This window comes from Rhineura floridana, chromosome 10, assembly GCF_030035675.1.
Source record: "Rhineura floridana isolate rRhiFlo1 chromosome 10, rRhiFlo1.hap2, whole genome shotgun sequence".
Lineage (NCBI taxonomy): Eukaryota > Metazoa > Chordata > Lepidosauria > Squamata > Rhineuridae > Rhineura > Rhineura floridana.
Window position 1 is genome coordinate 24,472,501 of NC_084489.1, and position 25,051 is coordinate 24,497,551.

The 25,051-nt window shown below is 43.9% G+C and overlaps 1 protein-coding gene across 4 annotated transcripts in view; it reads right to left on the minus strand.

Moving 5' to 3' along the window:
* The window catches only part of NOD1 (nucleotide binding oligomerization domain containing 1), a 71,746-nt gene extending 46,808 nt beyond the window's left edge, over nt 1–24,938 (minus strand). For 3 of the 4 annotated variants that reach the window (XR_009758111.1, XM_061586580.1, XM_061586582.1), the window contains exons 1-6: nt 24,780–24,938; nt 14,549–14,888; nt 10,845–11,019; nt 7,228–9,031; nt 6,123–6,206; nt 1,553–1,636 (exon numbers count right to left, since the gene is read on the minus strand). Coding sequence is in view for 3 of the 4 variants with exons in the window: in XM_061586580.1 (XP_061442564.1) it covers nt 1,553–1,636; nt 6,123–6,206; nt 7,228–9,031; nt 10,845–11,019; nt 14,549–14,764 (2,363 nt within the window). In the remaining variant the exon portion in view is untranslated. Of the gene's footprint in view, nt 1–1,552; nt 1,637–6,122; nt 6,207–7,227; nt 9,032–10,844; nt 11,020–14,548; nt 14,889–15,246; nt 16,075–24,779 lie in introns of those variants that run through there. The other variant, XM_061586581.1, reaches the window with a different exon arrangement.
* Nucleotides 24,939–25,051: the final 113 nt, after the last annotated feature.

A 25,051-nucleotide genomic window follows, 5' to 3' on the forward strand; every position in this document is an offset into this window, starting at 1 on the left:
TTCTCTGTAACACACCAGCTTGAAAATCAGTTTTACAAAGTGGGTCCTTAATTGTAAGCCAATTAAAATGTGCTGATTAAAACTGGCCACATACCACTTAGTAAATTGGCCTACATGAACCCTATTCAGGCTTAGAGCTGACTTTTTAGTTGACAGCCCTACTTATTATGTTGTTAGATAAAGCATTTTAGTGAGGATCCTTTTGTAGACTTAATAATGAAGATTATGATAACAATCATGGGTTGGATCCAGACTAAATCATTTAATACTTAAGACTGCAATCCTAACCCCACTTACTTCGGAGGAAGCTCCACTGAATTCAGTAGGGCTTACTGTTGAGAAGATATGGTTAGGACTGTGCTGCTAGTTCTCATGGATGGGACCTAAGCCTGAATGAACATGTCCAATTGATTTCAATGGCACCTAAGAGCATTTACTTTAGGCAACAATCCTATACACACTTTCCTAGGAGTAAGTACCATTAAACTCAGTGAGACTTACTTCTCAGTAGACCTGCACAGAAATGTGCTGTTAGTCTGGATACAGCCCACTATAGGATCCTAACGGACTAAGAGTCTCACTCTACCAAGGCAACAGCTGGCAGAGGGGGTTATGGAAGACTGCTGCATACCTGATGGGCAAATAGGAATAGATGTGTGAATAGGACCATTAATGCCTGATCCTATGTACTCCTGCCTGCTGCTGAAGTCTCAGACAGGCCTGGTATTACATATGCAGTAGGACAAGGTTGCAGAGTAGGCTGAACCGCTACAGACAGCAGCTGTTGGCAGATTTCTCACACCTACCAAATTGTCTGCCTGAGGTACCAGGGGTGGGGACAAAGTTTTATTCCACTCTCGTCCCTTTAGTTAGACCTCAAAATCTGACACTCAAAATGAGCTGCCGCTCAGCCTGCATAATGGTATTTATTTTAATGAATAAAATTAGCAGCCTTCCAGTTAAAAAAAATGTTCAGGGCAGTCTACAAGGAAAAGAAGAAATGATGGGGAAGAAAGGCAATCAAAGGTGCAATCCAACCCCTTGATCTGCCTTTCTGGGGTGGGGGGCTTGAGGAGATGGAAATATCCCTCCGTCCAGCGCAGAACAGCTCTGCTAGTGTCTGCCTGCAGAGTGATGCTAGCATCACTTCACTGGCTCAGAGATCCCTGTTCTGCCCACCAAAATAGGACCTGATGACAAGCTGCCGCTGTCAGGGACACTGTATTGGGGGGGGGGAGTGGCTGCCACCAGGGTTCCATGGAGATAACCATGTCCACCCACCTCATCCACCCAAACCTATCCTTAAGAGCACTGGCACCTCAGCGTTCTAATGTCCCACCCATCACATTTGTGTAGCATCATTTTCAGTGAAGCTAAGTATTCAACAGTAGCATCAAAGGAGAGTCAGGGTTAGAGATGCTCAACATTGCAGGAATTAGGAGTAATCCATGCACAAGCTTAATTCAATCTAAGAAAAAATATTCGTCTCTATATTTATCGAGCTTTAGTTGCACCAAGAAACGTGGCAAAGGGGGTGGGAGAAAATACATACTTAATATATATGAGGCTTGGACATTCCTCAATGAGTCTTGCAACGTATTTGGCTCCAACGTCAGTAATTTGATTGTTGTACAGGCTTTGGATAGAAAAAAAGAATAAGATTTATATTTGTGGGTTTTTGAACAGATACAAACTGAATAGGTTTATTATATCAAATACATAAGATCCCCCTCACCCCTATAATCCATTTGGAGCACAGACCTGCTTACTTTGTACAAAAGCGTAGTAAATGCAAGGTTATATACCACTTAATCATTTGCAGAAATACAACTGATTAAGCGGGATATAAATATCTTATAATATTTTATTTATAATATTAAAGTGGTCCGCCCCCGGAGACTAATGAATCCTGAAGCCCTGGTTGAACTGTGGAATGCGGAGATGACCCGGGCTGTTGACACGATCGCTCCCGCGCGCCCTCTCCTGTGTAGAGCTCATACAGCTCCATGGTACACCCCAGAGCTGAGAGCGATGAAACAAGATAGGAGGCGGCTAGAGCGGAGGTGGAGACGAACTCCCGATGGATGCAATTATGCGCTGGTAAGTGCTTCTACCAAGCTGTATTTAGGAGCGGTCAGGGTGGCGAAGAAACAACATTTTACTGCCACCATTAAGTCATCTCTTTGCCGCCCAATGGAGCTTTTTAGAGTTGTCCGAGGGTTGTTCCATTCTGGCCCTCAGGACATGGTGGGGTCATCGGTGGCCCGTTGTAATGAGTTTGCTGGACACTTCCAGAATAAGATCTTATGCATCCGCCGGGACCTAGACTCTCAGTTTATAGCAGTTGATCCTAATGAGGTGTCTAGAGCTCAGTCTTGTCATGTTTTATTGGATGAGTTTCAGTTGGTTCAGCTTGAGGACGTGGACAAGGTGCTTGGACAGGTGCGTGCTACCACTTCGGTAGTAGATCCTTGCCCCTTTTGGCTAATTAAAACTAGCAGGGATGGAACAGCCAGCTGGGCCAGGGAAGTGATAAATGCCTCTTTACGAGAGGGAGTGGTTCCTGGCCGCCTGAAAGAGGCGGCAGTGAGACCGCTTCTGAAAAAACCTTCCTTGGACCCAGAAAATTTCAACAGCTATAGACCAGTGGCGAATGTTCCATTCCTGGGCAAGATCTTGGAACGAGTGGTTGCTGGCCAGCTCCAGGCGCTATTGGATGAAACCGATTATCTAGATCCATTTCAATCGGGTTTTAGGCCCGGTTTCAGCACCGAGACAGCCTTGGTCGCCCTGTATGATGACCTATGTCGGGAGAGGGACGGAGGGAGTGTAACTCTGTTGATTCTCCTTGATCTCTCAGCGGCTTTTGATACCATCGACCATGGTATCCTTCTGGAGAGGCTCGCGGAGTTGGGAGTTGGAGGAACTGCTTGGCAGTGGTTCTGCTCCTACTTGGCGGGTCGTCTCCAGAAGGTAGTGCTTGGGGAACACTGCTCGACACCGTGGGCTCTCCAATATGGAGTCCCGCAGGGGTCAGTTCTGTCCCCCATGCTTTTCAACATCTATATGAAGCCGTTGGGTGCGGTCATCAGGAGATTTGGAGTGCGCTGCCATCAGTACGCTGATGACACACAGCTCTATTTCTCCTTTTCATCTTCTTCAGGTGAGGCTGTCAATGTGCTGAACCGTTGCCTGGCTGCGATAATGGACTGGATGGGAGCTAACAAACTGAGGCTCAATCCAGACAAGACTGAGATGCTGCTTGTGGGTGGTTTCTCTGACCAGATAGTGGACATATATCCTGTCCTGGACGGGGTTACACTCCCCCTAAAGGAACAGGTTCATAGTTTGGGAGTTCTTTTAGATCCTTCCTTGTCACTTGAGGCTCAAGTAGCCTCGGTGGCACGGAATGCGTTCTACCAACTTCGGTTGGTAGCCCAGCTACGTCCCTATCTGAGCAGGGAAGACCTAACATCAGTGGTACATGCTCTGGTAACCTCGCGATTGGATTACTACAATGCGCTCTATGTAGGGCTACTTTTGAAGACAGTTCGGAAGCTGCAGCTCGTGCAAAATGCAGTGGCAAGACTGATAACGAAGACCAAGCGGTCTGAACACAACACCTGTTCTGGCTCGCTTGCACTGGCTGCCAATATGCTTCCGGGCCAGATTCAAAGTGTTGGTTTTGACTTATAAAGCCTTACATGGTGCGGGACCACAATATCTGCTGGAACGCCTCTCCCGATATGAACCTGCTTGTACACTACGCTCTACATCGAAGGCCCTCCTCCGAGTTCCGACTCAGAGAGAGGCTCGGAGGGTGGTAACAAGAACTAGGGCCTTCTCGGTGGTGGCCCCTGAACTGTGGAATAGTCTCCCTGATGAGGTGCGCTTGGCGCCGACTTTGCTATCTTTTCGGCGCCAAGTTAAAACCTTCCTCTTTTCCAAGGCATTTTAATCTAATTTTAATCTTAATTTAGTTTTAAACTTGTTATAACTGATTTTAGATTGTCATTTTTTTCATATGTGTTTTTGTTTTATTATGATGGGTTTTACTGTATGTATCTGTATTTCTGCTGTACACCGCCCAGAGAGCTATGCTAGTCGGGTGGTATAAAAATCTAACAAATAAATAAATAAAATAAATAGTAAATGTACAGTAATACCTCAGTTAAAGAATCTTCCAGGAAGTAAAGTCCTGTTAACAAAGGCTTTTTTTAAAAGGTGAAACTGACCAGCTTTGCTTTGTTATGGACATACTTTTAAGCCTGTGCCTTTACTTTAAGGTGAAAATGACAAGTCTGTGTCTGTTGCTTTCCTATCAATAAACTGACAAGCTTGTGGGTTTGTTTTGCATTAAAGAGACCTCTTGCTTTCTCCCGGGGTTGTGGAGGGAAGGATCCAACAAGAGGAGGGGGGAGGGTGCCAGCTAGGTTCCCTTTAAAGCCCCTGTTGAAGCTGCCCCCACCATCTATGAGCAGATGTAGGAGCCTATCCCTATTCTTTCCATGTTATTCCTACCTCTGGTACCAAAGTTTCAGTTGAAGAAGTAATGTCCAGGAACGCATCTACTTTGTTAACTGAGGTATTACTCTACTTTCAGGCTGTATACAAGTTAAACACAGAGCTCTGCACCATTAGAACTCAGTCACCTCAATCCTACTAAGGTGCTCTGCTCCCAAAGCCATTTTTTGTATGTGCGTTGCTTGCTGCGTTGGAGAAGATGGATTTTTCTTAGTTGTGCACTCAAGTAATGGTGCAGCCTGCCTCAACTCCATTGTTTTGAATGGAATGCACATGCCAATGTGCATTCAAGTATGCATCCCCAATCACTTTCTCGTGCAATGAATGGCAAATGAACACCATATTTACTTGCGACTAGACCTGGATTGGAGCCAGCATGTGATGGAAGGATAAAGACAGCATCATGAAATAATTATTTATCTTTAAGGCTGCAATCCTATACCCATCCACCTAGAAGCAGGTCCCACTGAGTTCAATGGGGCGTACTTCTGAGAAGACACGTATAGGATTGTGTGGTAAGAGTGAAAATCATTGTGGCAGGACGCAAACTCCTTTCATTTAGGAAACTGCGCAATATTGAATGGGGAGTGACAAGGAGAAAAATTGCCATTTGTGGCTATTGCAAACTCAGGAATGCTCCTTATGAGATATTTTGCAACAGGTTCCAATAACCAAGTACAAAACACAAGTGCACTGTACAAAGGGTGCATGAATGAAGTATGAAGGGTGCACGAATGTGCAAGCTGTGGTTCCCCACTTCCAGAATACTTGCAGTCATTTCACTCTTGCAATTCACATTTTTTTAAAATAGAAAGTTGTGATTTTATTCATGCATCCCAGTATCATATACAAAATAATATATATTATGCAGATTAGCCCTAACAAGGGAAGAAAGGAAACAACTTATTGAATGGCACTCTAAAGATCCATGAATCTGCTCCCCACTCCTCTCCAGAGCATTATAGTAGCAAAAACTTGGAAGAGAGGAAGCTGTCTCACACAAGGTCAGGCAGCTTTTTCAGCCAAGTCCAGTATTGCCTACTCTTGACGTGCAGTGGTTCTCCAAGATCTCACTTGCAACCTGATCCTTTTAAGCTTGAGATGGTCAAGAAAGAACCTAGGACCTTCTCTGTGCAAAGCAGGGGCTCTGACACTGAGCTACGGTCACAACCAATGTTATACGTAAAAAAGAGAGTCCAGTTTGGGGCTCTTTAACATTGACCAACAGAAAATCTTTGCATGGCAGATCTAAAGTGTGAATCAGTCACATGAGGTTGCTGACAGGGAGACTGATTCCATGCAAGGGACAACTCATATAACCAAATGGGTATCTTGAACACATAGGCTGAACGCATGTAGCGATGCAGGCATGCAATTGATTCAACTTATACCTACTATTCAATTCATCCTTATTCAGTCATTTTGCTGTGATGCACCGAATGTTGTATTGGCTAGCAACCGTTGTGCTGAAGCGACACAACGCAAACTCTCTCTCCCTCTCTCTCTCTCACACACACACACACATTTACAAGACTCCCTTGAGTCGTAAGAACCAGCCCATAACATGATTGCTATCTGAGCTCATTGTTCATACGTACCCCAAATAAGTCACAATTTTGTACTTGGACAACTCATCATAAAGCACTCTTATTCCTTGATCTGTGATTTGGTTAACACTTAACCTAAAATGAAACAGACACATGGGAGAAAACAGATGGCTCATTGAGATACATTAGAAAGAGTCTGATCATCCTTATTTTAATAGGCACGTTTTCTTTAGATTTCTTTGCAACATCGTTTTTCAGTGTTTAAAGGTATGTAACAAGACAGGTTCTCTTTGCACATACTCCTTTAAAAATATACCACACCCAAGAAGGTAAATCAAGGGAATGTATAAAACTAAATCTAGGTTAATTCAACAGGTTAAAAATCCAAAAGCAGGCTGATATTCTCTATCTTCCCAAAGATGACTCTGAATGAGAGCACTTGAGTCCTTAGAAAACAAATACGGTGTGGACATATCCTTAGAAAGTCTCTGAAGAAGCAGGGCGATGTGTAACCTGAGATCCAATGCAAGCACCACACAAGTGCACACTCTGGCAGTGTATAGAATTCAACATCATGAAAACTGCTCTTTGAGTTGCTGTAAAAAGAAAGAAAGTTTCTAGCCCTCAAGGCTGTGAACATAGGCTTACGCCTATGTGAGAATGGCCAGTGAAATCTTCAAAGACACAGAAGGGCTTAATTGGATTTCCAGTTATTAGAGAATAGGGTTTCAGAGCCCTGCAGAGCTCCTCGCTTCTCTTCATAATAAGTGGAAAAATACATTCTGCACACACACAAAAGGTCTCTTGTTTACAGAATTCAGAATTTTAATGTTACAGAGTTTTAAGGAACAAACAATGAAGAGCTGGAACACTCCCTCCCCCCCTTGGTTTACTAAATCAGTTTCCTGTGGTTTTCAAAATAGGAATGTCGGTAGTGCTTAAGCCACAGTTTTCCCACTTGGACATCACAGAAAACTACAGTTTGGCACGCCAGGATGCCTCTCTGAAGGCAGGCACACAAGTGGAGAAGAGAGGAAACTATTCACCTTTATTGCTCATGTCCACTCCCCCCAAAAAGTTTGTTAGACTGGCATACTTGTATCTGAACTGGGCCAATGACTTGTCACAGAAGCAGGTACCGAGGCCAAGGACTTACCTGAGTACTGCCAGCCTACTAAAACAAGGCAGCAGTTGCTCTATCCCATAATCATTGATGTTGTTGTTGTCGAGATCAAGGGCCAGGCGCTTCTGGAAATGATGCATGACAAATGAGATGGCGCTGCAGTCGGCAGAATAGGCATTGCAGTAGGTCAGCTTGATGTAGTTGGCACGCATGCTCTTGGCAACCCCTTTGCCTGCTTTCTCACTCTGAGTCTCGTAGATGCACCTCAGCATCCAAACAAAATTGGGCATCACTTGGATCTGCTTATACTCCTTAAGCCTTGCCCGGTTCAGGCCCTTCAGGTGGGACTTCATGCTTCCAAAGAAATAGGCAAGGAGCACCTTTCTTTTCTTCTTAATGGACGCTGAAGAAACCAAATGCCGCAAGAGTTTCTGCCTGGTCTTGGACAGCAAACCACAGAGGAAGAGGTTGGTGAAATGAAAGTGCTCGTTGTTCCGGAAAGGATCCTCGCCTGTTGGGCGGTGTTTTTTCAACCAGGCAATCGGCAAGCAAGAGGACAGGGTGGTGTCCAGGGTGGAGCATTCTGCAAAAAACTTCAGCAGCTCCTTGGCACCCACTTTCTCATCAGTGACCAGAAACAAAGCAGTAAAGAAGGACTGCAAAGTCAAGTGCAGAAATTCGTAGGAAGGCTGGTCTGCACAGCCTCCATAGTCAGAAACCGCCCTGAGGAAACCCAAGTGCAGTTCCTGGTCGGAGAGGTTGGTGAGGACTTCCTCTTGGTCAAAGACAAAGAGAGACTTTTGCATCCCCATGTGGGCTATTTTGCTCAATGCAAACAATGTGTCTTTGTTGGACCTAAAGGTCTCCACTTGGCTCCTGTTGTTCTTCTTCAGCAAGTTGGTCTTCTGAATTCGGTTCAGGTGGACTTCGGTCATGAGCAAGAAAATATCTGTTAAGGTAACGGTGAAATCCGGGAGATCATGGCTTTCAAATGCAGAGTGGAAATGGTCAAAGCATTTGAAGATAATCCAGCAAAATAAAGGCACCAAGCACAAACTGCTCAGATTTGGGTTAGCTTCCAGCTGGTTCAGGACCAAGGTCCGACACCCTTCATCTTTGAAAAACATTTTGGTATATTCTTTCAGGTTACTGCTGGAAAACCCTCGGAGATGTACTTTCTTCCTGACAATGTTTTGATGAACTTCTGTCCCAGTCCTTGCTGTCAGGACTTTCTGAGATCCCTTCAGAAGTTTCCCGCTAAGGAGGCCCACCAGCAAAGCAAGCGGGTGGATGGGTTCATTGGGGGAACAGATCTCAGGAACGCTGCTGAGATCAAAGTCAGAATGGATCTCATCAAAGCCATCAAATGTGAACATAACCGTGTGAGGGAATTTCACAATGAAGTCAATGACCTCCTCTGGGTCCTGGTCTGGGAAACAGTTGTACTTGAACAGGAGGTCTTTCAAATATATGGCTTCATCCTGCTTAAAACAGCTGAACATCCGGCATCGGAAACGAAAAAAGAATTTGGCCCCTATGTTGAATTCACCCTTGGACCAGAGATTTTGCATCTTTTGCAGCAGAATGGATTTCCCAATTCCTGCATCACCAAAGATATAGACTGTCTCTCCGTTTTCATTAATGAGACCAACGTTGTCATCAAGCAGGTCATCCAAGCAATTCACGTCACTGAGTTTCTCATTGTTGTGCTTGATAAACTCCATAATGTTGGCAGAATAAGTTTCTTCAAGCAACATGTCCTCCTTTTGGGCATACGACATGATGAACTTTGTGTCTCGACCCAATTCATCTTTAAGTTTCTGACGATACCTGCTGACTAAAGGGAACATTGGTTATTACCAAGAGAAATTCTAACACAGTACAGGTCATGATCACAGTGCAGATCATGGAGTTCACCAATGGGCACTTCATACGCAACAAAATCATTACAAAATGAACACTGCTGGATTCCAAAGGGGTCTTTGTGCTTGCGTTTCTCAGACAGCAGCCTCCAGCAAATCATTTTTGAATCTGAGAGTACTTTCAAAGTAGCTGGTGTTATGTCATGTGGGTCTACTGTTCAAAGAAACAAAAGAAGTTATTTTGTGTTATTTTTACATCTTTCAGCTATCTACAAGTTTTCCCTTTTCCAATTAATTAGTAAACCTTCTTTGGATCTTTATTGGGGGGGGGAAGTTAGGTTCACAGCATCTCTTTTTAGTTCTGTCTACTGGGATCTGAAATGTGCAAACAAGCCCCTATTATAACATACAAAATAGCCTTTTCTTACAGACATACAGTAGATAAGTTTCCAATTCATAAGAACATAAGAAGAGCCTGCTGGATCAGGCCAGTGGCCCATCTAGTCCAGCATCCTGTTCTCACAGTGGCCAACCAGGTGCCTGGGGGAAGCCCGCAAGCAGGACCCGAGTGCAAGAACACTCTCCCCTCCTGAGGCTTCCGGCAACTGGTTTTCAGAAGCATGCTGCCTCTGACTAGGGTGGCAGAGCACAGCCATCATGGCTAGTAGCCATTGATAGCCCTGTCCTCCATGAATTTGTCTAATCTTCTTTTAAAGCCATCCAAGCTGGTGGCCATTACTGCGTCTTGTGGGAGCAAATTCCATAGTTTAACTATGCGCTGAGTAAAGAAGTACTTCCTTTTGTCTGTCCTGAATCTTCCAACATTCAGCTTCTTTGAATGTCCACAAGTTCTAGTATTATGAGAGAGGGAGAAAAACTTTTCTCTATCCACTTTCTCAATGCCATGCATAATTTTATACACTTCTATCATGTCTCCTCTGACTCTCCTTTTCTCTAAACTAAAAAGCCCCAAATGCTGCAACCTTTCCTCATAAGGGTGTCGCTCCATCCCCTTGATCATTCTGGTTGCCCTCTTCTGAACCTTTTCCAACTCTGTAATATCCTTTTTGAGATGAGGTGACCAGAACTGTACACAGTATTCCAAATGCGGCCGCACCATAGATTTATACAATGGCATTATGATATCAGCTGTTTTATTTTCAATACCTTTCCTAATTATCCCTAGCATGGAATTTGCCTTTTTCACAGCTGCCGCACACTGGGTCGACATTTTCATCGTGCTGTCCACTACAACCCCAAAGTGTCTCTCCTGGTCGGTCACCACCAGTTCAGACCCCATGAGCGTATATGTGAAATTAAGATTTTTTGCTCCAATTCCTTTTATGCAGCCATTAGATCAACCTTCCCCAACCTGGCACACTCCAGGTATTTTGGACTTCATCTCCCATCAGACCCAGGCAGAGCAGCCATATTAGCTGGGAGTGATTGGAGCTGAAGTCCAACGTCTGGAGGGCACTAGGTTGGGGAAGGCTGCATTAGATACTGTGATAAAGCCCTTACAATTCATGTGCAGATAAACAAACCAAAAGAAAAAGCAACTGGCTGCATGCAGGGTAAATGTGCAAAATGGTATGCAATCTGCCCACGTAAGGCCAGGTCCAATTAACTTATGGAATGCATATGGTGTGAGAAAAGCATGCTGCTAACCTTTATGATTTCTTTCTCCTGGAAAATGCGTTTCACTAACATTAATGCAATGAATGACGATCTTATCCAGACAAACTTCTTCCATACAGAATAACAGACTGTCAAACGTGGGCATCTTACCTGGGTCGGTATTTTCCACAGTTTTATTACCAATGACCTCTGAAGGGCGAAACCCGATCTCTTCTAGCCACGGATGCAGCTCATAATAAGCGTCAGCGACTTGCTGCACAACATAGATACAATACTCTGCAACTTCCTCTCCTTTGCTCTGGGCTAGATCCAAAATTTTACGGACCTGTGAAAACATCACATGAGATGTCACAGATCTATTGAGGTTGCGTATAGGGTCAGTCTCTACAGTGCTTTCAGGCTTTGTATGGTCAATCACTGCTGTAGAACAACGCCAGATGTTTTCCTCTTACCAGTGCCACTGCCCTTGAGCCAATACAGTATTGTGGAAACTAGATAACTCTACAAATGTAATAAGAGGAGGGAGTCCTGCTGGAGGAGGAGTCTACTCCATTTTCTTGTTTCCTAATTTCCATCTGGAGCTCCTTTCCCTAGCCCCATATAAGCCAACTGGGTGGTGGAATTTACTATACCAGATAATAAGCTGCTTCCGATCTAGTTAATTTCACTCATAAAGAAAACTTAGTTATTTTGATAGGGATTGGATGTTCTTAATCTGATCACCAAAACCACTTTGTCTTTAGGAAAAGAAACTGGCTCTCTTTCCAGCTGGCCCCATCATAGATCTAGGATGATAAATCACGAGCTTATGAATGCTAGAACATACGATAGCTTATTTCCTTGAAGCAAATCTCACCCCTGGAAGACAGCAATGTGGTGAGAGCTGGTAAAATAGTCCACAGTAGCATTCTCTGAGTTTCCTGCAAGGACATGGTCTTCCTTTGCAGAGTACCTGCAAGGCTGGCTAAGAGGGGCATAAACTTTCAGAAAAGGACATATGGAATGAAATATTTCTGATTGGTTTGCTTCTTTAAACTGCTGATATTTGTGAAGACGCTCCTTTGCACATCGCAATTTTGACAGACCTGAATTTGGCACCCACTGACGCAAACCAGTTGAACACCAGTTAGTCTGCCTATATTCCACTGATTTAATTCTAGTCTTAACCTGCATTCAGTTACGACTGCATGTAAAACGGCAATATCTGAACACACACACATCTCCTCCTTCACCATCTCATGTATACCTCGGAAATACATAATTAAGGCTTAGGCCCTATAATGGCTTCCCTTAATGTGTTTTTGCCACATACACAATTTTTATGTGTTTTCTCTTTAAATGTTACACTTTTAGGGACACACAACTTGACTCTTTTGACACGCAAAAAGTGGCCTTTGGGGTATCTTTACATGCACATGTACCACCCATACCTACAATAGAAGCAAATATGTAAAACACTTATACCCAGGAATATGGTTAAGTTAATCTGCCACCCAAAACTGCAGGTTTTCCGATACAGTAGGGCCCCACTCATACAGCAGGTTAGGTTGCAGACCCGCGCCAAAAAGCGAAAACAGCCAACAAGTGGATCAGCTGCAGTGCGAGAGGGTCTGGAACCTAACCCACTGATCGCCCCGAGGAGGAGAAGACCAGCGGTAGCGCACTACAGCTGATCTTCCCTTCCTCCGGCGCGATCATATCTGCAACCTGAAGAGTTCCCAAGTACACAAATATCTTGACTGACTGTGGTGGAGGACTGAAACTTCAAATGCTGTATAACTGGTTCATCAAGCACTTCAGTCAGGGGCTGCAGAAAACTAATAATTATTAACTGGAGAAACAGCACCAGAAGGACCTATTTCAGTCTGTGAAAAAATTAACTCCCGGGGCTGGAGGAAGAAATCGAAGAGTCAGTGATGGCCAGAAGTACAGGTCTTCTCTCTCACCCTGTTTGAAGAACAGTGAGAGCCCACTGTTTCGGGTGGGATTCAATCACATATTGGCATCTCTCTTTTCCCAAGCAGCTTCTCTGCATTATCAAGATGCTGGTAGACAGAGATAATTATTCACATGTGCTATGGTGCAATCAACACCGACTCCCTCTCTTTGGCTGTTGGAATGAATGCAAGCTGAATCACAACAGCGAGAAGAGACTTCTGTCTCAAGTTCTGTCTGCAGGAACAAAAGCATCTCTTACCTTTGTGCTGATCTTACATAACGAGTTAGTATGGTATCGTGGCTAGAGCAGATGTAGCCAATGGGGAGCCTTCAGACTGAACTACAACTCCAAGAAACCCTGATCATTTGCCATGCTGGCTGGGGCTGATGGGGACTGCAGTCCAACCATATTTAGAGGCTACCATGCTGGCTACCCTTGGGTTAGAGCATTGGCCTAGGACTGGATACACCCAGCTGTGAAGCTTGCTGGATGACCTTGATCCTGTCTTTATCTCTTAGCTTAACCTATCTCACAGGGTTGTTGTGATGATAAAAATGGGGTGGGGGAGAGAAACATGCATGCTTCTTGGAAGAAAGGCAGGGAATAAATATATATCCCCTATGATTGGCTGGGGAGGCCTTATTGATGTTGCTGCCCAATTGGTGCCGCCCCGGGAGAGAGCCTTCTTGGTGGTAGTTCCCTGTTTGTGGAATGCCCTCTCTGGTGCCTGTCTCCCTCATTATTGATTTTTCAGGAGAAATTTAAAAACATTTCTGTTTACCCAGGCATTTGATGACTAGGAGATGCTGGCCATGGCAACCAATAACTATGAGGTTAGGTGATTGCTTTTCAATGTTTTTAAAAGTTCTCAATATTTTTAATTGTTTTTAGATGCTTTTCTATTGTTTTAAATATATTCTTATTTGATTTTAAATTGATTTTACTTGTGTTGTTTTAAGGTTTTGCAGTTTGCTGCCCTGGGCTCCTTTAGGAAGAAGGGTGGGATACAAATTTAATAAACAAAATTATTTATTTATTTATTTATTTATTTATTTATTATTATTATTATTATAAAACCCAAGATTTAAAGCTGTTTGCCCTGCACTGTAGATGTGTAGATGGCACATGTATTAAGAGCCAGTGTGGTGCATTAGACTAGGACTGGGGAAATGTAAGTTCAAATCCCCACCTGCCCATGAAGCTCACTATATGACCTTGGGCCAGTCACTCTCTCTCAAAGTAACCTACCTCGCAGGGTTGTTGTGAGGGAGGGGGACAGAGAAGAACCATGTATGCCACCCTGAGCCCCTTGAAGGAAGAGCAGAGAATAAATATGAAACACCTGCACACACCATTATCTCAGACACCCTTACAATGTCCCTGTAAAGTATGGTGTTCTTAGCTCCATGTTGCTGAGGCTGAGAAAACCATGGCTGGCCTTAGGTCACCGAGTTCACTGCTGAACCAAGACTTGAACAAAAGACTTCACAGTCCATAGATCAGTCTTGAAGCCATCACACAAGTCTTAATTAAGTAACAATCCAAGCTGGGAAAGAACAAGACTGGGGGTGCTTCCAGACTGTTGCTATTTTTGGCTGGGATTCAATCGCATACCGTCAAATTCAGGTTGCATATTCAGGTTATAGCTGATCAGGAGGTCTTGCGTAAGAAATCTGTTTCTCCAAAAGATTGGTCTTTTTGCTATCGGGAAAGTGAACAGATCATGCACCAGAAGGTGTGGGATAACATTGGCTTTGACGCAACATCATCTAGTCTCCCTGCAAACAAATCAGAATGAATGCTCACTGAATAGCCAAGAGTACTCTAATCTCCCTGCAAACAAATCAGGATGAATAAAGAGGTCTTCCGGAAGCACTCGGGACATAAAATCTAAGACTGAAATAGAAGCAATTACCTTGTCCGCTTGGGTAGGATACTGTGTGGCAATCTCTGCATCTTCAGTTGAGAAATATTCATTCTTGATCAAGTTGTCAATCAAACACTGGGTATTACGGACTTTACCAACAAGCAGTTCTCTGTGTACTTTCAGCAAATTAACGAAGGATGGTGGACTGGCTGCAGAAGGTCCTTGTTGTACGATCTCTCCATTACCAGCCAACTGACCTTCCATTGTGATGACTGTAAGAGGCCGTTTCTTCCAAATTCATATTTGGAAAGCTGCACGCGTATAGCATAGAGTCACCCTGGGTGCTGTTTTCAAGGAAAAGGCATGATTCTGCTCTACCTAGATGGATCTGTGAAGATAGCAGCATGCAAACATCCATTAAACTGTAGGCCAACTCAATGAAAATGTCAACCTACGGACAATCCCCCATTGTCATATATAGTTGGCATACTCTGTATGATTTTAAAGATTAATTTTCTGCGTTTCATAATCTGGCTACAGTGTTTCAAAATCGCATCTTGTACATGAGTAAAAGAATTATAAACGCGACATGTTTTCTTTAACTCTTTTCTAACCTTCAGTTAGAGACTTCTCCAAGAAAATAAGCAACAGGTCAATGGACCTTGATTGTACCTATATTCTTGTTTTCTCATTTATGAAACGGAGGAAGGATTTTAAAGAAAATCACATGAGATTTTGCTACTAACATTTATAGTTGGTTGAATTTCTTGTTTGTCGCCAAAAACACGTACCACCACCACCTCAGTCAAAAGAAAAAAACAATGTTTTATTTTGATTGTAATCCAAAGAGCTTGTTGCCTCGATGGAGTTTGGAGAGTTGTAAGAGCACGTAGAAATGTCTACTTTTGTGTGGCTGAAATATAGCCTACTGTACAAAGGTAAGAGTCGCAGCCATTCCTCTGTCCACTTTTGCCTCTGGTCCCACCAACCTCTGGAGACCATGGTGTTAAGCAGTATATAAATTGCACAAGAATAACAATAACAACAACAATAGGCCCCCAGGAGGTGGCCCCTGATCCCTGATGAAATACGGCTCAGGCTGTCCTGTAAGGAACGGTTAGGAAAGCTGGGTATGTTTAGCTTGGCGAAGAGGAGACATGATGGTTGTCTTGAAATATCTTCAAGGCTCTCATGTAGAACACAAAGCTGACTTATTAACTGTTGGTGAAGAGAGGGCGGAATGAAAAACAATGTTTGGAAATGCCAAGGAAGCAGATTTCGGCCCAACTTCCTAATGACAAAAGCAGTTCAACAATGGAACAGACCACGCAGGAGGGAGTGGGCTGAGGGTGTATAAGTAGAGGACGAGGGTCACTCAGCAGGGCTATGGTAGTTGCAGGGTAGACTCTGCTTTGAGCAAAGGGTTGGACTAGCAGGCCTCAAAAAACCCTTCAATTAATTTTATCAAAAGAACACCAAATGGAGCAACTTCCGTCTTCAGTAGACTTTCCATTTTCAAGAGTCAGAGAGTTCCTCTGGGCCCCTTTTCTCTGAACAGACTATTGGGTCCTACAGTATCCATTCATTGGCTCAGGGTGGTGAACTGCTCACAGGCCAGGTCTGGCCCCCAAGCATTTTTTTCTGGTCCCCAAGATGCCCCCTGATTTTGCCAGCCTCCCCCCCCCCAACTAACCACACAGAATACTGGCTGAACAGCAGTGCCGCTCACAACACTTCTGAGAGCTTCGGCAATGATGAGGACTGCTCAGACTGGAAGGTGGAGGAGGAAGCTCTGCCTAGTCCCGCTGGTGTTACAGGGCCTCAGCCGGTCTTGCCTTCCTCCTCTCATCCCCATAACGGGGCTGGGCTGGGCAAGGAGGTGGCAAGGACATGCAACCAGATGTTGTTGGACTACAGTTGCCATCAACTCTGACCATTGTCCATCCCGGTTGGGGCTAACAGGTGTTGGGGTCCAACAACATCTTGAGGCTCACAGGTTCCCTCATAGGAGTTGGGGTCTTAACAATTTCTGGAGGGCACCACCTTGACTACCCTTGCTGAAAGTGGAGTATTTACTGCCACAGACACACTTGTGTGTGCTTCACTGTCCTCTTGGTTTGAATAACGACTCCAAGGATGCATCTGAGCCAAAAGGCACTTTTAAAAAAGATGAATGCTCAAACACATGTTTTTGCAGTGAGGGACTAGGGGAGCACACTAAAGCCAATTGGCAATGAGAACCAGTCTGGTAGAGTGGTTAGAGTGCTGGACTTTAACCGGGGTTCAAATCTCCACTTGGCTGTAAAACATACTAGATGATTTTGGGCCATCTGCTGTCTCTCTGCCTAACCAATTATATGGAGCGATTGTAGGGATAAGGAGGTAGCTATCCTGAGCTCATTTCCCCTTGAATTGCAAGGGAGTGTTTTTTTAAAACAGGAGACATGTGCCATCTGGGTCCAGAGAAGCAGCTCACACAGTACCCAATTAAAGGATGGAAAATGGTTCCTTATATGATATGCATACGGGGGGAGGCACTATGTTGCTCATCAGTTATGACCTCACCTACCTCACCCAGTTTACTGCCTCTGACAATGTCACATTCACCTTCCACACAATGTGATGGCTCTGCATCCTGGAGAGAGGGTGGGAGACTAACACACCAAGCAGTTCGCTTTAATAAGGTTGAGATTTGGGAAAGCATTATCTCCAACACACAGGGCACACACATCCAAGGAATGTGCTTGCAACATAATCTGGAAGTAACCCAGCAAATGAATAACTATCATGCACTCTCTCTGCTAAAACCATATAGTCTGGAAAGGCACCAGGATGACTCAGCCCTGGAGAACACAAAAGATCCCCTGTGATTTAGCTAGAGTAGTGACATGAGAGATAATACAAAGCCAAAGCTCTTGTCCACAGTGGAGGTCGTCCAGAACGTTAAATGTGTCATCAGAACCTATGGGTTGCATCCAAGTCATAAAAGATACACTGAAATCAAAGACCTTAAATTAATCATGTCCATTGATTTCAGTGGGTCTACTACAAGTACGACTTAGTTTGATACAACACTAAGGGTACAATCCAAATCATGGCCACTGCTCAGTAGGGTTGAACAGGAAGGCAAGTCCATCACCACATCTGCAGCCTTGCCACGTATCTGGCTGGGGTGGAAGGTTGGGAGGGCAGGCACACTGTTGTGCCAGCCTGGAGCTGGTGTAGGGACCGGGACTAGATCCTGGGCCGGAGCCTGGGCCAGCACAGCCCCTCCCTCAGATTGCTCTGTTTCAGGGCTTTCTTCTGTCAGCAGGAATCCTGTCTTCCGCCCACCAGTTCAGCAGGTGGAATAGGGAGCTCCATACTGGCAGAGTCACACTGCCCATAGAAATAATAGAAAATGATAGAATCGTAGAGTTGGAAGGGGCCTATAAGGCCATTGAGTCCAACCCCCTGCTCAATGCAGGGATCCAGCTTAAAGCATAAATCAATGGAGAAATTCAAGATTTTAATATAGCTGATGCTAGGCATAAGTATGTCTTCCCGAGCTCCCTCCCCAGCAAAAAAAAAAAAAAATCCAACAAGGAGTGAGTATGCAAAGAATGTTGGCTGACTGTTGAAGAAACAAAAAAGGGAGCAGGAAGACATAGAGTGGCCTCCACAGAAACACTCTGTGCTGCACCTTTTGGTGCCATTTGTCTATACAAGCAGCAATCTTAATGATCTGGCCCTATGCAGCTCAACAAGCACAGTCCGAGCATTAGAGAGAGGTATCAGCAGACTTGGCTGAACCCCCAAGGTTTGCAGAAGTTAAAAAAAAAAACTTTTTTAAAGTCCTAAGGGTGGGGAACCCGAAAACAGCCCCATGAGGTCTGAGCATGCTTAGTTGCCATGGAATGCTTACTGCCTGTTGCAGGCAGGGGGAGGGGACGAACGGGAAGCTGGGGGAAGGGCAATGAAATGGAGTGATTAGAATCTTGCACAGCAGCACTCCACGTTGCATCATTTTGCTGCAGCTCCCTCACTGATTGCAGAACCTAAGCTGTTTTAGGGCCCCTCCAGACTGGTGGGTTTTTTTACATGTGTATTTTGCAATCTGTCATTTATATGATAATAGTTTGTTAGTGGTGGATTGATACTGGACCATCCACACATCGTTCCACCTTATTAGTTGTTCTGCAACGCTTCCCCAGTGCTACTGCAAAACTCCCATCTGGAGGCGTATTCTTGCACTACTGCGCAACAAAAGGGAGACAAAAAAAACAACAAACTAGGAACATTTGTTGCATGAAAAGGTGCAGGATTTCAGCAGGACACCAGCTGGAATTAAATAGTATGTCTGCCCAAAACCTTTGCAGGCACAAAGGTGCCTGAAAGCAAGATTGCAAATAATCACAATACCACCATGAGCACAAACCATCATGAATGCACAATAAAAAGGATGTCTCGAGGGGCTCCTAGCATACACATACGCTAAACCACACATGTTGAATCTATATATTTTTACATAGGTAAATATAGAATCTAGGTAAAGTACTTCTTTACTTTGGGAGCTGGTTCTCTTTAGGCATTTGCTTTTGAAAGAGAAAGTCTTTACATTTAAAACGTTCACATAAAAATAAAATACTGATTAGCTGTGAACAGGAGATCCTTCCTAGCAAACAGACAGGCAAAATTAAAATGGCAGATTCCTCAAGTTGCCAAAATTCACTGATGAAATCCTTCCATGGTCATCTGTATTAGGCCTGGGTTTCTGGCTAAAATGCAGCTCATACATTTTAGCTGCAAGAATTGCACAATGCAGCTGTGCCACAAATTCCTGAGAAGAAGAGGGAGTGTCTCTTCCTGAAGAAACCAGAAACTCCAGGACTGCAGTGTAGGACCACAGCTAAAATCCAAAGTACAAGGCCTAACACAAGAAACAAAAAAGCCAGCTGTTATTTTCACACCAATGCAATTATTCAAAATTCTGAAGCTAATACATTTGTTCACTTTTTCTATAACTGAATAAAATCTAGGGATGATATCCAAGGTAAGTCATATAGCAGACCCATTGAAATCAATGGACTTAAGCATGCTGAATATTTATTTAAAAAGCAGCAGATCTGAAAAATTAATGAACACTTAAAAGGAATGCTGACTCCTAATAATTCCAGATGCTTTTCCAGTCTTGATGAAAATCCTGTTTCCCTCCCAGCCTTCCTACGCGGGTTCCCTTTGGGCGGAAGGGCATGATATAAATTTAATAATAATAATAATACATCACATATTAGTGAATTTTCATGCACAGCCTGTTTAACTTGGATTTGCCCTTTCATCTTTTTAGATCAATGCAGTTGCTGCGCTAGCTCCCTGCTCACCATAGCAAAGTGGAAGGGAGCAGTTAGCAATTTGGGAAGGCACATGTAAGCCCTCCCCTCAGCAACACACACACACACACACCCTGGCAGATAAGCAACCGCTTGACACTGAAATTTACCGCAGTTAAGACTGATCAGGATTTCCCTTAACTCAGTATCTGAAACCCACAGCAAATCTTATGCTACAGATCCTAGCTAAAGGAAAACCCTGTTTTGCTTTACCCACTGCTTACGGTCCCAATGTACTGCTTATGAACCAGTCTGCGTCTGTATTGGAATTGCTTTTTAATGTTTTTTTTAAAAAACAGTATGTTTTTAACCCTTTTTTAAAGATTTTAAAAGCTTTTTAAAAAAATGTTTTTAAAGTTGTTTTGTTTTGGTGTGTTTTAGGGTCTGTTTTTATGATGTTTTGGTGAGTTTTTGGCGCTTCTGTTTGCCGCCCTGGGCTCCTGCTGGGAGGAAGGGCGGGATATAAAACAAATAATAAATAAATAAATAATGGCAGGGAAAGGGTTAAGGGGTGGGATTTACCATAGAGAATGAAGAAGGTACAAGAAGCTGGTTCCCATGTTTGCAGAAAGCAGCTTTGAGATTAGAGCAAAATAGCAAGCCTAGACACAGGACTTTTTCCCTAAAGTAAAGTCCTAAACAGGCTCCAGTTATGCTATTTCTTAAACAATTCTTCTCTCCAAGCAACAGGCAATACTAAAGCTACATCACAATGTTCATGGGTAGAGCCCATGCTGCCAGCTGAAGGTCCCAGGTTCGTTCACTAGCATCTCCAGCAAAAAATATTTCAGGGAGCAACCCCTGCTTCACAGAAGACCCTAGTCAGGAGCTGCCCGCAAGAGCAGATAAAACTAGGTTAGAGAGACACACAGCATGACTCAGTTCAGGGCACTTTTGTATGTTCATATGCCAGTCTCGGCGTGTTGCCCTTTCATTCCTCTGCCAGTTCCCATCTCCCAGTTTCAAGCTCGCAGCCCTATGTTCCCAGTCACCAACTCTTTAGCCAGTTCTAGCATCTGGCTGTGAGATGATAAAGTCCAGCAAGCTTCACAGCTGAGCAGGGAAACAGATCTTAGGAGAAAGGCTGAAGCTCAGCGGTAGAGCATGTGTTTTGCCCACAGAAGGCTCCAGATTCAACCCCTGGAATCTCCAATTAGGGCTGGAAAAGATCCCTACCAGAAACCCTGGAGAGTGCTTCCAGTTGGCATAGCCCAACATGGGCAGCTGGGGCTGGTGGGAATTATAGTCCAAAACACCTGGAGAGCATCAGGCTGAGAAAGGCTGGCGTAGGCAACGCTAAGTTAGACAGACCGGTGGCTTGACTCCATGTGGGTTAAGTCCCACACTCTTATCTACCACTGTACCACATGGGGTCTGAAAAATGTATTTCATTTTTTTTTTTTCAATAATTTTTATTCAGATTTTCATAAAACATACAAGACAAAATCATAAAACATTCAAAGACAAAAAACAAAATCAAAAATAGTTAAACAAAAAGAAAAAAAGAAAAAAAAAAACAAAAATAAAAAATAAAGAGTAAAATATTGACTTCCCATTTGTCAAAGATCAAATCAGTTATAAGTCTATAATATATAACAATCCTGTCTCTTAAGTCATATTATAAAATCACTTTCCTCCAGTAGTTATCTTACTTAATCATCAAATCTCATAAACATTACTTTATTCTTTCCACAAAAAGTCAAAGAGAGGTTTCAATTCTTTAAGAAATATATCTATCAATTTTTTTTTTTTCCAGATAAGCATATCGATTAATCCATCTCATTACTAATTATGATAATCTTGTTGTCATAACCATAGTCAAAATAAACATTTCAATTAATCCATCACATCAGAATCTGTTAGGTTCAATAATTTCAGTAGCCATTGTTCTATTATCTCTATTAGTTCCATTTTCCATCTTCCATCTTCAGTAGTCTTGTTAAGTCCAGTAATTTCAATATCCAATCTTCCATTATCAGTATTCCATAATAATCTTGCTGTCAAAGCCATAGTCATATAGTAAGAGTCTGATGGGGATTACCTCTATCCCAAATATTTTCTTGCCATCCATTCTGAATAGGTTGCTGAAATACTGCTGTAAAATCATATCTCTGTTCTTTTTTTCAAAATACACTGGGTCATCTCTTAAAAGTTTTTCCATTGTCACATGGCTGCAGTTAATTCCATAGATTTTCTCTATATTGGGCTCCATCACATCATTCCAGTCCAGAAGATTATCCATGCCATTGATAACTTTATCTCTAGAATCTTCATTCATTTCTTCAGAGATAACATTGAGTTCCAAACAATAGATTTTATTTCTAAAGTCCATAGACTCCAAATCTTGTTCCTGTTCCACGTTGGTTCCAATCTCCGGGATCTCCTCTCTCACAGGGACCCCTATTCCAGTCTCCAGGGTCACCTCTCTCACAGGGACCCCTGTTCCAATCTCTGGGGTCTCCTCTCTCACAGGGACCCCTTCCAGGGTCACCTCTCTCACAGGGACCCTTATATCTTTAATCTCCTGCTTCATTTTACTCAATTCAATTTTCATTATCTCAATCTCATCCATTATTTTCTGAAACATAGTTATTTCCAGATTTTCAGCCACTTTCTTAATTGCCATTTTAAAAGAAAAATATAGGAAAACCACTTCTTATTTCAGCAACAATTGGGTTAATACTCCAAACTTGGTGACATCACAGTATAAACAGAGCAGACAGCCTTATCTCTCCAATAGTTAAGTAAACAAAATGCAGTTCCCAGGATCGAAACAATTAATGGCAATCGTCAAGAAACAGATTCGTCAAAATAAAATAGACCAAAAAGAGAGTAGTCTCAAAACAGTATAATATTTTTCAAAATAAAAATCTGGAATAGAAATCCCTCTTCTGTGTATATCTTTAGAATGCAAATCCAGGACAGCTTTTTGCAACAAAAACAGAGATAAGCTATTAATTAGTGCGTAGCAGAGAGAAGTTATGGCTCCCCAGTGAGATGTCAAAAACTGATCAATCTGGCAAATCTCTTTTAAACAGCAACAATTTAAGTCAAGTAAAAGAAAAATATAGAAAGAAGGGTGCTTGCCTGTTAGTGCGTTCTCTCTTAGAAGATAAGGTGAACGTTCGCTTTATCAGATAGAGCTTGCTGTTAAAAATCCGTCCCACCTTCGTCGGCTGGACCTCGTCCCATAAATTAATGAGATCTGGTCGTCCCAACAAAAATAGGCTTTGAGGTTAATCTCTTCGTTTCTCCCTACCCGGGAGAAGTTTAATCAGTCAAAAAAAAAAGAAAAAACTGACTGATATATCTGAATAAGCTTCTTTTGAGGCAGGAGCCCGTCTCAAAAGCAGGCACAGGCTAAGTCACCCTTCCCGGAAGTCCCTGAAAAATGTATTTCAGAAATGGGAGAGAAGACATCGCTCAGCAGCAGAGCATCTGCCTTACACGCACAAGGTCCCAGGTTCAATCCGCAACATCTCCAGGTAGGGCTGGGAGGGAGCCCTGTTTGAAATCCTGGAGAGCTGCTGCCAGTCAGTGTCAAGAATACTGAGCTAGATGGACGATTGGTTTGACTCCGTAGATGGCAGCTTCCTAGGTTCATATACCCAGTACTTACTCACAGTACCAGTGCAAGTCTTGTGCCATTTCACACGTAAAGGAAATTACTAATCATAGTATTTTTAAATGACACACCCATAAACACACATCCCTCCCTTTCAACTGGAGCACACACTCTCTCTTCTGTTCCACATACCAAGAAAGGAAAGCTGGACAGTGGTTTGGGGCCCTCTGGAGTCAGCCACCCAAAGCAATTCTTTCCTGCTTTTTGGGGAGATTGGCCCTCATAATCTCAATTCTCTCATTTTATTTATTCCACACGAGTAATATACGGCTTTAAAAAACAAACAAACCCTGTCTAAGCAGTTTACATAACATGGCGTAAAATATTCATCTAAGTAAAAACAGACTTTGAAAACAGCAGGCATAATAAAATGATCAAAACAGAGATCAAATCAACAGATTTTAAAAACAACTGTACGTAATAAAATGACATGTCTGGATAGGCTCGCCTGAACAAAAACAAAAGGTTGTAGCCAGCATCCAAACCAGTACAGTAAAGTTATGTACCTAATATCACTTGCTGCCAACCAAAGGACCTCCCTTAGCTCCGAGCAACACCTTTACCATGATCCACTAACTTTCCTCCGCTAGTAGCCTCTGCAGGTTAAGCCCCACCCACCGATCCCCAAAACAGGATATGTGTCACACACACCCCATCAGCTCAGTCCCCACACACCCCTGCCTCCAGCCGGGATCCACAAAGGGTGTTCAGCGTCCCAGAATATGAGTGTATGCAGGTGGAACCAAACGTCCTTTTTGGGGATCAACCCCAGGACGTACCCTTATTCCAGGGCACTCCCTGTTAGACACTTTTGGAGTTGGCATCCAAAACCCACCCCACGCCCGCGATTCTCCAATTCCAGAATTGCATTAAAAAACAAAAGGGTATCTTGACCCGCGGACCAGTCGAGGAAGCTGCTGAAAGGACAGGGGGAAGATTCTCCCCAAGGTGGCCGGGATCGCACGCGGCTTCCGATCGGCTCGCCTTGGGCAGATGCTTCTCCATCCCTGATCGGGAGAGAGAACTTTGCAAGATACTGTGCACTTTGCCCCGGCTTCCTCTTCTAGCGGAGAGAGAACCGCTTCTTCTCCCACGTCCCACGGCCATCCAGGCGAAGGACAACTTTCCTCCCCGCGCTTGTGCCCATTCCCCTGCCTGGTCCCCAAAGGCAGCCTCTCCGGTCGACTCTCAAGCCGCCCTTCCCCACCCTCCCAACAGGCCTGCCTTTCGCTGCTTTTTACCGCTCCCTCCGCAGGGCGCCCCAAAACACCCTCCAGAAACTTACTCGCTGCTGGAGCCAGAAAGAAAAAGTGAAAGGGGAGGGAGGCGATGGCCGCCCACCGGGCTTCCGCTAGGCTCCGGAGCGGCTGCTCGCCAGAAGGGAAACTGGGGCTGCTGCGGCGGCTGCTCGTTCTGCCTCCACGCCCTGCCTCGAGTCCCTCTAAACCCCCGCCCCCGAGATCCTGCCCTCCGGCCGCCGGGACTGGGTTTGCCTCACACCGCCCCCTGCAGGCTGCTCCGCAGAAGTCCCAAGCAGCCAAGAGCGTCGGGCATTAA